The sequence below is a fragment of the Loxodonta africana genome, chromosome 2 (genome assembly GCF_030014295.1).
Source record: "Loxodonta africana isolate mLoxAfr1 chromosome 2, mLoxAfr1.hap2, whole genome shotgun sequence".
NCBI classification, from domain to species: domain Eukaryota; kingdom Metazoa; phylum Chordata; class Mammalia; order Proboscidea; family Elephantidae; genus Loxodonta; species Loxodonta africana.
This window is the reverse complement of record NC_087343.1, coordinates 150,996,720-151,011,534: the sequence shown is the minus strand read 5'-3', so window position 1 is coordinate 151,011,534 and position 14,815 is coordinate 150,996,720. Positions and strand designations below refer to the sequence as shown.

At 44.7% G+C, this 14,815-nt stretch overlaps 1 protein-coding gene across 2 annotated transcripts in view; it reads left to right on the top strand.

The window, feature by feature from the left end:
• Nucleotides 1-8,013: 8,013 nt before the first annotated feature.
• Nucleotides 8,014-14,815, top strand: part of CDC25C (cell division cycle 25C) — a 39,852-nt gene continuing 33,050 nt past the window's right edge. The window contains exons 1-4 of one of the 2 annotated variants that reach the window (XM_010590942.3): nt 8,014-8,622; nt 8,807-9,005; nt 10,862-10,965; nt 11,662-11,707. In XM_010590942.3, the coding sequence (XP_010589244.1) occupies nt 8,812-9,005; nt 10,862-10,965; nt 11,662-11,707 (344 nt within the window). In that variant the 5' untranslated portion in view covers nt 8,014-8,622; nt 8,807-8,811. Of the gene's footprint in view, nt 8,623-8,799; nt 9,006-10,861; nt 10,966-11,661; nt 11,708-14,815 lie in introns of both variants that reach the window. The other variant, XM_064276686.1, reaches the window with a different exon arrangement.

The following is a 14,815-nucleotide window of genomic DNA, read 5'->3' as shown; positions in this document are numbered from 1 at the left end:
ATTCTCTGGTAAAATGGAAGAGGATAAAGGAACACTATCAGGGTAGTTTTCATTACATTTCAACTCTATACATATTAAAAACAACAACAATTCCTCTTTGACTTCATCCAACTAAGTTTTTAGTCTGATCTAACTCCAAGACCATGCATACAGTTAATCAAGACTCTCTCGGAGTCAATTTCTGGTCAGAAGCAAACCAACTCATCAGAGAACAGGCTTCAAGATCACACAATTGCCTGAGGGGTCTTGCTCAAGGGAAATTCGGAGGTTAACCTAGTGTCACAGTGGTACCATTCTGCCCACTCCCAAAAATGACAAGCAGGAAGACAGTCCACCAGAATGTGCAGATAAAATTTGCTAAAACAATAACAACAACAAAAAAAAACCCTTGCCATAGAGTCAAGTTCGACTCATAGCATCCCAAAAGGACAAAGTAGAACTGCCCCACAGGGTTTCCAAGGAGCGTCTGGTGGATTCAAACTGTGACCTTCTGGTTAGCAGGTAAACTCTTAAGCAGCTCCTAGAGAGAACAAAGGATCAAAAAAATCTAAATCTTAATCCAGCTTCCTCTGATAGTTTTAGCAAATCATTTAACCTTCCTTGGCCTCAGTTTACCCATATGTAAAATGGGCACAATAATCTTAATCTGTACCCAGGGTGGAAATAACATGAAACGTGAATAATGTACAAAAGCATACCACCTGGCCTGTATGAATCAGGAATCCACATAGACTGCCATTTCTCACCCCTCGTTTGTTACTCTGCAGAGCCTCGGGATACCAGAAGCGATGATATCATTAAGATGAAGAAGGCAATAGAGTCTGTCTCTCTGGCTGTGTACCAACAAAAGCCCAAGAGGGCTCTTCTGTGACCTTGGGGCAAATCACTCTCTACTTTTTCAAAAAACAGAGAATCATCTTTATTCCATTCCCACCTCAGAGAGAGGCCACAAGGAAGAGCAAAGGAAAACATGTGAATGTAGTTGGAGTTTTTTGGAAAAAAGGTGCCAGAGAAGTCAATCATCATTATAGTTAACTGTCGTTATCATGCATAATTATTAACGCTCTGAACAAAGTCCTAGTTTCCTGAGAACTCACTTTAGTTGCTTACACTACGTTCTTGTGGCAGAAGCTAACGCTTGTATCACTTCTGCTCTTGATTTCTTAACTCTGCCCCCAAAGATCAATCGGAGAGGGAACCTAACTGCAGGCTTTTACCCCAAAGACCCCAGGCCTCAGGCTGACCGGCCATGAGGAGCAGGGAGTGAGGCCAACTCTTTCAAGCTTTTCATGAGGCATTTGGCCAAACAGCAAACTCCCAGCCCTCTCTGGGATCAAGTGAAGAGAGTGATTTTGTGTTTTCCTGCATTTTAATTGTTGGGATGTGGCCACACACAGCGGTAATTGGAACAATGCAACTACCACCACGCAACTGATACTCTCAGCCTGAGTTTCCTAAAACAGGCCAGGCTGAAAGGGGGAACAGAACGGAAGCCATAAGGAATCAAACCAGGACACAAAAGAAGGCAAACCAGCTCCGCGAGGGGCCTCCTCTTTCTCAGGCAGGCTTTGAAAAAAGTATCTAAAAAGCCCTCTCTTGGCCGCCTTCGTTCCCCTTCCATTTTGTATGTCTGAGGGGTAGATATAGCCCTGAACGTTCATGAAACAAGTTAAAACTTCTCAGCTTAACAACTGGCACAGGGATCAGCCCTTCACTGAGCAGCAGGCCTCTAGACTCTCCTCACAACCCCACCAGGTCCAACTCTCAGTCCAGGCTTTCCCTCCTCCACAAGCCCCCTAAAATTAAGATCGGACCCCACTTCATCTCCCATACACGGCAGTAACCAGTGACACTCGGGCCTCAGGGATGCTGAGGTTGTGCTGAAACCTCGAACCTAAGATTAAGTCAAGCCAAGGGGAAGAAGAATCACATATCCCCTGGGGACCTTCCCCCCAGGTCCCAGCCCCACACCTCTGGGGGAGACCAAAGAAAAACATGAGAGGCAGAGAGGTGCAGGCACAGGTAAGAGGGGACCTGACTGCTCTTCCTCCATATAGCTCTGGTGGCGATAAGGGTGACAAGTGGGGTGCACCCCTCCCCCAACCCCGATGAAGAAGCAAAAGGCTAGGCCCCCTCCAATCTTCCACCTCTCCCTCTGCTGCCCTGCCTGTCCCCGCGGGGTGGGGCATAGGGCGTCCGCTGGCCCCTGCGGGGCGGGGGTGGGGAGGGCCAGGGCTAGCTCAAGGGGGTTGTCGTTCGCCTCTTCCCACTCAGCTTCCATCATCTGGCCTCGGGAAGCGTACTCAGGACGCAGGGGATGGAGAGGGTCTGGGACCTAGCACTCAGCTACCCCCTCCCCCACCAGGTCCCGTGCTCTCCCCGCGGAGGCGGCCTGAGAAGCCCGGCCGCGCGGGCGGCTGGGTTGGGGGAGGGGAGAAAGGGAAGAAGGAGTGACGGTCGAGGTGCCCGCCCCAAGGCCCCAGCACCACCTGCCCTCCGCCACCTACCGCAGCTCCTCCAGCTCCCAGGGCCGCGGCCGGAGCAGCTCTGAGCGTTCGGTTCGCCCCACGGTGCCCTTAAAAGGCGCCGGCGCGAACCAATGGGCCCCTGAGGAGAGTGGGAGGATCGCACCAGTTCAAAGAATCCTCCTGAATCGCCCGCTGGGGCTTAAGCCCCGCGTCGTTTCCCTCTCAAAGTCTTTCTCGGATAGCGCTGTCAGGAACGAGCCTGGCGCTTTGATTTAGGATTGAGGATGGTTGCCTCCCTATCGGGTAACCCCCCCTCAAATATTGCGGAAGGTGGACGTGCCCAGTTGGAGGCATATCTAGAAACCCGCGGGTGAAGCCGTACCCGACGAAGGTAAACAAAGCCATCGCCCCCGCCCTCCATTTCTCCATTGGCCCAAGTGCAGCTTCCCACTTAGTTCGGACCGCGTAACAGAATTAGCCGAGGCTCCTCTCACCTGTTCTTCTGTCCCGCCTTATACCGCCGCCTCTGTAAAGGAATCCCCTTTCCTGCTGCGGAGGACCGGTCCGCAGCGTAAAGGCTGCTGGGACGTGTAGTCCAAGTGCCGATTAGGGCCTGCTCTGAGTCCCTGGAGCCCCTCTTCCAGCTGCTGGATCGGCTCGAACCTTATAAACGCAGCATTTACAACGGATGCGGGGCCGTTCCCACTAGATTCTGTAATTAGCCTTCAGCCAGAACACTTTGTAAAGCTGAGGAGGGCCTAGGGCTGTTCACTCTTTCTCCTCCCTCTCCCCCCCCCGCCCCATCAGGATGAGGTAATGGGATTGTGATTATGACATCATAGGCGGTTCAGTTGCTTGCGGGGGTGGGGGGTGTGGAGGGGTACAGTGGTTATATCTGGACCACTTTTTTTTTAAGACCGAGAGGGAGGGAGGGAGCAGATGGGGAAAAGATGTTGACGGCGCTATTTCCTCTTGAGGATGAGGAAAACCACCTTCTTTTTAACTTTCTCCCACCACCACCACCTCCCACCTCAGCCGAAGTTTAAATTCTTTTCAAAGAGACTGAAAGTAGTAGAAGGTGAAGAGGTTGGGGAACAGTTAGATGGTTTCTGGCTCTTATGTAAATTTGAGTCTCAGCTAGCATCAAAGATGGTTCAGAGAGACAGGCAAACAGATGGAAAAAGAAGAGGTTTTAAACAATGCCTTTGGGTTGTGATCCCTTTGTAGGGTAGAGTTTTAGATTTCTAATTGATTGGAAAGTGGTAGTAATGCAAGTAAGTCCCCTGAAAGACATCTGTTTTCTGTATATATTTTGTGCCTCACTCAGGAGTGGTACAGGTAAATTAGCTGTGTTCAGCTAGAAAGTAGTCATTGTAGGGATCTTCCTCATTGAGCCATGGAAGGGAGGAGGCAGGAGCCACAAAGTCAGCTAACTGAAAAAGAATAAAGGAAAAGTGAGGTATTTATAAGAAAGTGGGAGGGGGATTTACCTTGCCATGCACATTTCCCCTTGGTGAAAAAGAAGCAGAGGCAGGGACCATGAAGCATAGGAGACACTGTTTTCAGTAATAGCTGTGAAGCACTTATATGTGCCAGGCACGGTGCTATATAATTTAAATAATGTATTCTCATTTTTGCTTACAATCACCAAATGAGACAATAAACAGCCCAAGAGGTTGAGTGCCCAAGTGGTGGGCAAAGAACCAATTATGAGCCTCTAAAGCCCTGGTTATGTAAAGCACTAGGCTATATACCCCCCACTTTTTTTTTTTAATTATCCGTGCTTACAAAAGTTAAATGACTGAGTAAAAGAAGTTAAGTTAGCATTGGCTAACTTGTAAAACATTGAAAGAAATTGAGACGTTAAAAAACAAAATCAAACAAAAACTGAGCAGATTTCAGGCCTCAAAGGAAGGCTATACCCCCTCTTTCATCAAGGGTAAAATAGCACTCAGTGTAGCCCAAAGCTCCACCTCCATTACTAACTATAGTTAAATCTCCTTCTTGTTAGGTGCCATCGAGTCGATTTCGACTCATAGTGACCACATGTGACAGAATGGAATTGCTCTATAGGGTTTCCAAGGCTGTAATCTTTATGGAAGCAGACTGTCTCCCATGGAGCCACTGGGTGGGTTTGAATAACCAACCTTTAGGTTAGCAGCCAAGCACTTAACCATTGTCCCACCAGGGCTCCTTTTAAATCTCTTTATACCCTTCTCTTAGTTCTCAAGTTTTTAAGTCATGACCTGTTATTTTTTTTTCCAGCTGCTTCCTTTTGTTCTTGGGATGCTACCTTGAACTTCGTCTTAATTGTGCCCTTGGGCTAGACCTCATCTCTGACCCTGCTCCAGGGAGTTTCAGCAGAGTATACTACCTGGTCTCCATCCAGATTCTCGAAGAGTTTCAGGGCCTGGAGCCAGTCATCCAGTAGATTGTCCAAAGGGGTGGAGTCCATTGGCTCTAAGAGACTCTCCATTCCCTGTCTAGGAAGGCAGCAGAGTCAGAGGAACATGCCTTTTATTCAGACCCTCCCTTTTCACGCAGTGAAAGATAAACCTCTGCAAAGTGGGGAGATGTGGGGCTCAGCCCACCACTCACTGAAGGAACCAGAAATAGTCAGCACACCCCAGAGCAGCCCTGCCCTGAAGGGGCTGACTGGGCGGATCCCAGGAATGCAAGGCTCTTCTCCAGTGCCTGTTCTGGGCATCCCAGGAGCGATGGCTGTACTGTCTGTTCTTGTTTGGCGTCTGAGGTTGAAGCCCTGGCTGTCGCTGTGCCCTGGCAACAACAAATGTGGGTCAGGCTGAGGTCAATATGAAAGGGGGCCCTGTATAGCAGGGGGCACAGCTCACTACTTATCACAATGAATCAGGAGCCTAGTTAGAAATTCCCTGAGAATGAGTAAGACCAGTGTCCTCAATCAAATAGAAAAAGTAGATCTTCAGATTATACACCAAACTTTCAGCCTCACTAATAGCCTTTCTTCTGGAAAGGGTAAATTAGATATATTCTTGGAAATCAAGGTAGACATAAAATATTTGACTTCCCTTTAAAACAAATGTTCATTTTCATGCATTTAATTTCTATGAGTGTGTGTAAATTTACATGTACTTAGGCAAGTATGTTGCAATTACCAAGTCAAGAGGAGGCATAAGAAGACGATGGTAAAAATGGTTGGAAGGAAAACCACCTTATTAGGAAACACAGATAGAGCTTTAAAAAGTCACATGGAGGGGCGGGTGGGAGAGGAAAATCGGGGATATTAAGAGATACAGAATTTTTGTTAAAGACTGTGAAAAAAATTGGAAACATGATGATTGCTGCACAACATGGTGAATGTAATTAATGTCACTGAATTGTAGACAGAAAATTGTTGAAATATATATCTCACCACAATCAATTTTTTAAAAAAGCCAATGGACCAAGTATGTTCCACTTGAAAAAAAAAAAAACCTTGGAAATATTAGGGCTAGATTATAAGAAATTTAGTAGTTCTGCAACTTTGTGAGCACATTCAAAACACTCAGATCCTAGTATCTTTCCATCCTCTGAACCAAAGCAACTTGGTGGGCACCCTTGTTGTGACCACCCCACAATGGGACTCATGTGGAGACCTGCTGCAGAAAGCCCTGGTAGCCAGGTGTGCTTTTGCCATAATCTATCTGCTTTTGCCGTCGCTGCAGGACAATGTCATATGTCTCTACTGTGGGGAAGTACACAGTGCCCCACAAAGTGTGATTTATAGTCATCAAAGCAGAACCAACTCATCCCATACTCTCTTAATTCCCAGCCTGATTTGCAAACTCACCTGGCATGGCGTGACTCTGTGCTGACTCCTGCATTCACCATCTGTATCCCAGAAGACAAAGACTCCTCACACATCTCCTTTCTAGAGAAGCAGATTCTACAGATGAAGGGAGTATCAGGGAGTAACCAGCTGACTACAATGCTTCTCAGCCACCACCACCACCAAGATTCTGACACCAGATAAATGTGGTATTTCTGACTTATTGTTTTCTCAAAGATAAAGTTGCATTTCTGACTTAATGTTTCTCAAAGTGTGGTCTGCGAACCATCTGCTTTGGTAGCACCTGGGGGCCTTGATCATTCCTGGGCCCCATTTCAGACCTATTGAATCAGTATTTGGGGCTCTTGCATTTTCAAGAGCTTACAAGTTTATTTTAAACTTTTATGGGAAATTTCAAATAATACACAGCAGTAAAGAGAATAGCATAATGCCTTGGGGCAGTTTGAATCCACCAGCCACTTCTTGGAAACCCTATGGGGCAGTTTTACTTTGCCCTGTAGGGTCTACGCGTCAGAATCCACTCAACAGCAATGTTTTTTCTTTTTTAAATGCTACTCAAAGTATAGTCCTAGGATTAGCTGCATCACCATTACCTAAGACCTTGTTAGCAGTGCAGAATCTTGGACCCCAACCCAGACTTAGGGAGTCAGAATCTGCATTTTAACAAGATCCCAGGTGGTTAGAATGCACATTAAACTTTGACAAGTACTAGTGGGCGTCGTGTACCAATCACCCATCACTCATGGCCAATTTGTTTCATGTATACACACCGGTTTTCCCTACCCCATTATTTAAAAGCAAATCCCCCAAATTATGAATAACTTAGTATCAGCTGTTGTGTACTGTCGACTGGATTCCAACTCATAGCGACCCTATATGACAGAACAGAACCGCCTCACAGGGTTTCTTAGGCTGAAATCTTCAGGGAGCAGACTGCCTAAAGATTTAGGTTCAAACCCCCGACCTTCTCATTAGCAGCCAGGCGCTTAACCATTGCGCCACCAACCAAAAAGAAGGAAACCCGTTGCCGTGGAGAGATTCCGACTCATGCGACGCCGTAGAACAGAGTAGAACTGCCCCATAGGGTTCCCAAGGGAGCGGCTGGTGGATTCGAACTGCCGACCTTTTGGTTAGCAGCCAAGCTTTTAACCACTGCGTCACCAAGGCTCTCCGTATTATGCCACCAAAGCTCCTTTAATACCACTTAGTCAAGACAAATTTCCATAACAAAGACTGAATTCTTTGAACTGTGATAAGGATTATGCCAAGAAATTATTCAACTTTCCTATTCTCCCAGCAAAGGAATTCCTGTTTACCCTACATAGAGTCTCAGATGCTACCCCTAAAAAGGGTCACCGAAACTCTTGGGAGGGGCTGACGCCGCTCTGCATAAACACACACACCTGTCTCTTCCCAACACCTGCCACGCCGGCGGCAAATGCTCCGTCGCCAGTGGAAAGCTAGAAAAGCTAGAAGGGAAAGGTCCGCGTAACAGCACGAGAAAAAAAGCAAAAAAAAAGAGACGCTCTCCAAACTCTCCCATCTAAACTAAACGCTCCTGTTATTAGGCCAGCGAGTGGTCGCAATTTAAATCTCCCGGGGTTGGTGAGGCTGCGGGCAGACTGAAGGAAGGATGTGGCGATTGGTCAAAGGGAGGGCCAATAATGCTCCAGGTTCCCTGTGGGGCGGGGCTTATCCACCTTTTTTTTTTTTTTTTTCTGTCTAAAGCTGGTGGGCCAATCGCCGGGCTGCTCTGATCCAGGGGCGGGGCAAATATTGCTCTTCCAGAGCAAGCGCACGCCCAGAGGTGATGTACGATTGGCTGAGGACGTCTAGGCGGGCACGCCGAGATCGGCTGACGCAGTTTAGAGGCAAGCGTGGATAGGTTATTGGGAGGGCGGAAGGTTTGAATGGTCAAGGTCTACGGCTGTTGGTGTTCTTGCACTGAGACTGTAACTTCCATTCTGCCGAGAGAACTTGCAAAGCCTGGCCCCCGCCTACCCAGCTGAAGAGCAAAATAGTCTGGCTAGTCGCCTCTTTTCCCCAGTTTGTTCTTTTGTTTAATTCTGCTCGAGGCTTCGCTTGTGGCCGATCCTTTCCTCGTGAAGACAAGGCTCAGGACCCAAAAGACCTAGGCCCGGAGCCATCTACGCCACGGAGTCACGGAGACCCCATTGTCTCCTCCGGGTCCAGCCGGGACCCCGCAAACCTAAGGCGGGAGGACCTGATAGGCATTATCGCGAATTAGGAGACCTGAGTTCCGGTTAGGACTCGCTTAGCTGTGTGGCCGGGAACAAATCAAAGGCCTTTCTTCATCCCATCTTTAAAGCCCTGAGTTGCCTCTCGGTAAGTTAGGATCCACCAAAAAGACCACCGTTTGGGTATGCCCGTACTCCAATACTGATTTGCTTGACCGCTGCTGGAAAGGGTTAGGGAGGTTGTTGTGAAAGCTGTGATGTATCAGTGATGCACCTACATAGATGACCTTGTCCTCTTATATTGGTTTAATTTTTTCTTGGTGAGAACTTAGAGCCCATGTCTGCAAATCCCTTCTCATCCACAAGAGAGGAGGGAGGCGCTGGTTCAGGACCCAGTTTTAGATCCAATCAAAGGAAGAGGTTAAACCTGCTGCTGGAGAGAGAGACTTCCTTTACCAAGTGTCCAGGTCTCCCTAGAACTCCGGTGGACAAACTCCTGGTTGATTCTGGAAACCTAAGCATTTTGTCTGGGTAAGTTCACTTTTATAGTCACACTTTATTTCCCTTGCTTTTCTAGTTTGTTTATAAATTATCCTGGCCCTAGGAAAAGGGTCTAAGTCTCACCTCTGCCACTTGACTAACTGTGACCCTTTTGAATCTCAGGCTTCTTTTCAGTGATCTGGGAATAACAGTCTCTTCCTATTTTACCAGGATTGGGTGAGAATCTAATGACGTGATGTCTGGGGAAGTCTTTGCACACTTTATTATTAGTGTTATCGTACTTGTACTTGGAGCCCTGGTGGCACAGTGGTTCGGCCGCTAACCAAAAGGTCAGCAATTCACATCCATCTACCGCTCCTTGGTAACGCTATGGGGCAGTTCTCCTCTGGCCTATAGAGTCGCTATGAGTCGGAATCAATATGTGTGTGTGTTCTTGCACTTTAAATTCTGGCGATGTCGTGTCCAGATGCCTCAGCTACCAAATGAAGTTGAAGATTTATAGAGCTGAAAAGTACTACAGAACCCAGGGAGGAATCAAGTCTGTGTCCTCATGGTGCACAGGGGAGAGGACATAAGATCAAGACCTGTAGATCAATAAACTTTGGGCCTCAATTAAAAAAAAAAAATTATCCTGTCTCAATATGTTGGTGAGGGGAAATTGAGATACAGGTTATTGGAGTAAAGAAAAGGTGAAACATTTTTCTCAGCCTAGTTCCCATTATTACCAGACCAAAAAACCCATTGCTGTACTAATGGATCACAACTACCACAGGCCTCCACCAGACTGAGTCCAACACAACTACGTGGTGCCTGGCTACCACCACTGACCACTCAGACAGGGATCACAATACACAGTCCTGAATAGATCGGGAGAAAAATGTAGAACAAAATTCAAACTCACAAAAAAAGACCAAACTAACTGGTCTGACAGACTGAAGAAACCCAGAGAATATGGCCCCTGGACACTATTTTAACTCAGTCCTGAAGTTCACCTTTCAACCAGAAGACTTTTTTTTTTTTTTTTTACTTTAACAAAGAGAAATTTATTTCCTCACAGTAAAGTAGGCTAAAAGTCCAAATTCAGGGCGTCAGCTCCAGGGGAAGGTTCTCTCTCTCTGTTGGCTCTGGAGGAAGGTCCTTGTCTTCACTCTTCCCCTGGTCAAGGAGCTTCTCAGGCACAGGGATCCCTGGTCCAAAGGACACGCTCTGCTCCTTCAACCATAGGATTTTTGAGGAAAATGAATAGATAGGCCTGTAAAATAAACAATAACACATATGAGGAACATGTTTCATAGTTCAACCATGTACGTGAGACTAAATGGGCTTACCAGCCCAAAAGCAAAGACAAGAAGGCAGGAAGGGACAGGAAAACTGATGAATGGAAATAGGGAACCTGGGGTATAGAAGGGGAGAGGGTTGACACATCCTGGGTTTGGCAACCAATGTTACAAAACAATGTATATATTATTTAATGAGAAACTAATTTCCTCTGTAAACTTTCGCCTAAAGCACAATTAAAAAAAAAAATTGCCATCAAGTCAATTCTGACTCAAACTGACCCTCTAAAATGGAGTAGATTAGAAATCCCCCATACGATTTCCAAGACTGTAATCTTCATGGAAGTAGACTGTCTCCCACCGATTGGCTGGTGGGTTTGAACCTCTGACCTTTCATTTGGCACAGTTAGATTAACCACTGTGCCACCAGGGCTTCTTGTTTCATTATTAATCTGAAATGTTTCCCAAAAAGTTACTAGATTTATTTGGACACTTTTCAGATTTTTGTAACAGTTATTGAGGAGTGTTGCAAATGAGGATGTTATGCTTTTTTCATTTAAGGATGTTATAACCTAACGGGAATTTTGATGTTCTATTATGTCTTGACAGAGGAACCCCAAAACGTTGCCTTGATCTTTCGAATCTTAGCAGTGGGGAGATGTCTGCCATGTCTGCCACTCAGCTTACCACCTCTTCAGACTTTGATAAAACCGGTAGGGAGAAGGGAATAACAGCCATAATGGCCTCGGTGGGAAGAATAACATAAGGGAGAGAACAGGCTAGTAGGATAGAGACGGAAGATGATGAAAGAGTGTAGCGAGCCTTGAAGTTGGAAATGTGTGGGTAACTAGTGGATTGGCAACCAATGTAACTTCTGCTTGAGGAGAATGGTTAAGCCAGTAGGAAGAGAAAGATAACATAAATAGGAGTCACTGCATTTGAAAATGTTATACAGGAAGGAATATTTTGTTGACTGGTGAACGGAAGTAGTTAAGATATGAGAAGTTTTGTGCCCTAGTCTAGTCTCAGCAGAGGCAAAGAAAGAAACCAGCATAAATACCTTGTCAACTAAGATTTATGCATTTTTATAGGTCTGTGCCTGAAAAGGAGTATGTTTCATTAGTCAACCATCCTAGTATTCGCTTTCATTTCAGATTTTCTAAATGATAAGCTTTCATTTCTACTCATGAAAGTCTCCATAGTATACTGCTTCTCAGCATTTTTTCTTTCAATGACATTTGTAAGTTATTAAGTTTCCATGAATGTTGGAACCTATGGGGAGGCTATGTGTTCAATGGCTCAGTTTTTTAAAATAATACTGTTTACTGGTAATGAAGAAGATCAGAAGGAAAGACAGGGTGCATGGACAAGAATAACTCCTCTTACTGATCCTTTGTATCTGATTGCAGGTCATTTGGATTCTTCAGGACCTCAGGAAATACAGTTAGCTAGGGTGTAAGTTCTTTTGCTAAATTAGCCCCATGCTCAAGCTTTTTTCAGCACTGGCTGTGGGGATCATATCCTATGCAGACGCTGCAGAATACACTTTGGGTGTAAATGAGGCTTCGAGGCCTGAATTCTTCCTTTGAAAAGCTTTTAAGTTTTGCAGACCTAAATGTTGTTGTTGTTAAGTGCTGTCGAGTCAGTTCCAACTCATAGTGACCCTATGTACAACAGAACGAAAGGTTGCCTGGTCCTGTGCCATCCTCACAATCATTGCTATGTTTGAGCACATTGTTGCAGCCACTGTGTCAATCCATTTCATTGAGAGTCTTCCTCTTTTTTGCTGACCCTCTGCTTTACTAACATGATGTCCTTCTCCAAGGACTTGTCCCTCCTGTTAATGTATCCAAAGTATGTAAGATGAAGTTTCCCCATCCTTGCTTCTAAGGGGCATTCTGGTTGCACTTCTCCCAAGATGGATTTGCTCGTTCTTCTGACAGTCCACAGTGTAGTCAATATCCTTTGCCAACACATAATTCAAATGCATTAATTCTTCTTAGGTCTTCCTTATTCATTGCCCAGCTTTCACATGCATATGAGGTGTTTGAAAATACTAAGGCCTGCCTTAATCCTCAAAGTGACATCTTTGTTTTGAACACTTTAAAGAGGTCTTTTGCAGCAAATTCGCCCAATGCAATACCTTGTGTGATTTCTTGACTGCTGCTTCCATGGGCGTTGATTGTGGATCCGACTGAAATCCTCGACGACATCAATATTTTCTTCATTTATCATGATGTTGCTTATTGGTCCAGTTGTGAAGATTTTGTTTTCTTTATGTTGAGGTATAATCCACACTGAAGGCTGTAGTCTTTGATCTTTATCAGTAAGTGCTTCAAATCCTCTTTGCTTTTAGCAAGCAAGGTTGTGCCATCTGCATATCACAGGTTGTTAATGAGTCTTCCTCCAATCCTGATGCCATGTTCTTCATATAGTCCCAGCCTCTCAGATTATTTGCTCGGCATACAGATTGAATAAATACGATGAAAGGATACAACCCTGACAGACACCTTCCTGATTTTAATCACCTTGTTCTGTTCAAATGACTGCCTCTTGGTCTATGTACAGGTTCCACATGATCACAGTTAAGTGTTCTGGAATTATCATTCTTTTCAATGTTATCCACAATTTGTTATGATTCACACAGCCAGATGCCTTTGCATAGTTAATAAAACACAAGTAAACAACTTTCTGGTATTCTCTGCTTTTGGCCAAGATCCATGTGACATCAGCAGTGATATCCCTTGTTCCACGTCATCTTCTGAATCCACCTTGACTTTCTGGCAGTTCCCTGTCAATGTACTGCTGCAACCGTTTTTGAATTATCTTCAGCAAAATTTTACTTGCATGTGATATTAATGATATTGTTTGATTATTTCCGTATTCTGTTGAATCACCTTTCTTTGGAATGGGCACAAATATGTATCTTTTCCAGTTGATTGGCCAGTGTCTTAGTCATCTAGTGCTGCTATAACAGAAATACCAGAAGTAGATGGCTTTAACAAAGAGAAATTTATTCTCTCACAGTCTGGGAAGCTAGAAGTCCAAATTCAGAGTGTCAGCTCTAAGGAAAGGCTTTCTCTTTCTGTCAATTCTGGAGGAAGGTCCTTGTCATAAATCCTCCCTTGGTCTAGGAGCTTCTTCGTTCAGGAACCTCAGGTCCAAAGGATGCACTCTGTACCTGGCACTGTTTCGTTGGTAGTATGAGGTCCCCATGTCTCTCTGCTAGCTTCTGTCTTTCATATTTCAAAAGAGATTGGCTCAAGACACAATCCAATCTTGTAGATTGAGTCCTGCTTCATTAACATAACTGCCACTAATACCCTCTCATCAACATCATAAAGATAAGATTTACAACACATAGGGAAATTACATCAGATGACAAAATAGTGGACAGTCACACAATACTGGGAATCATGGCCTAGTCAAATTGATACACATTTCTGGGGGACACAATTCAATCCATGACGGCCAGGTAACTGCCTTCCAAGTTTCTTGGCATAGATGAGCGAGCACTTCCAATGTCGCTTCCATTTGCTGAAACATCTCAATTGGTAGACCATGAATTCGTGGAGCCTTGTTTTTTGCCAATACCTTCAATGCAGCTTGGATTTCTTCCTTCAGTACCCTCAGTTCTTGATCATATCCTACCTCCTGAAATGGTGGAATGTTGACCAATTCTTTTTGGTACAGTGACTCTGTGTATTCCTTCCATCTTCTTTTGATGCTTCCTGTGTCAGTCAGTAATTTGTCATAGAACCCTTCGATACTTCAGCTTGAGGCTTGAATTTTTTCTTAAGTTTTTTCAACTTGAGAAATGCCAAGTGTGTTCTTCCCTTTTGGTTTTCTAACTCCGGGTCTTTGCATTTGTCATTACAATAATTTACTTTGTCTTCTCAAGCTGCACTTTGAACTCTTCTGTTCAGCTCTTTTACTTCATCATTTCTTCCATTTATCAATGTCCAAGATCAGGTTTCAGAGTCTCTTCTGACATCTATTTTGGTCCTTTCTTTTTAATGGCCTTTTGTTTTCTTCATGTATGATGTCCTTGATGTCATCCCACATCTTGCCTGATCTTCAGTCATTAGTATTCAATGCATCAAATCTATTCTGGAGATGGTCTCTAAATTCTGGTGGCATATATTCCAGGTCATACTTTAGCTCTTATGGACTTATTTTAATTTTCTTCAGCTTCAACTTGAACTGAGCAATCGATGATCTGTTCCGCAGTTAGCTCCTTGCCTTGTTCTGACTGATGATATTGAGCTTTTTCGTTGTCTCTTTCCACAGATATAGTCGATTTTATTCTGTGTATTCTATCTGGTAAGGTCTACATGTAAAGTCACCATTTATGTTGAAAAAAGATATTTGCAACGAATAAGTCATTGGTCTTGAAAAATTCTATCATGTGATCTCCAGTGTCATTTCTGTCACCAAGGCCATGTTTTCCAACTACTGATTATTCCTCTTTGTCTCCAACTTTCACATTCCAAACACCACTAATTATCAGTGCATCTTAATTACATGTTTGATCAATTTCAGACTATAGAAGTTGGTAAAAAT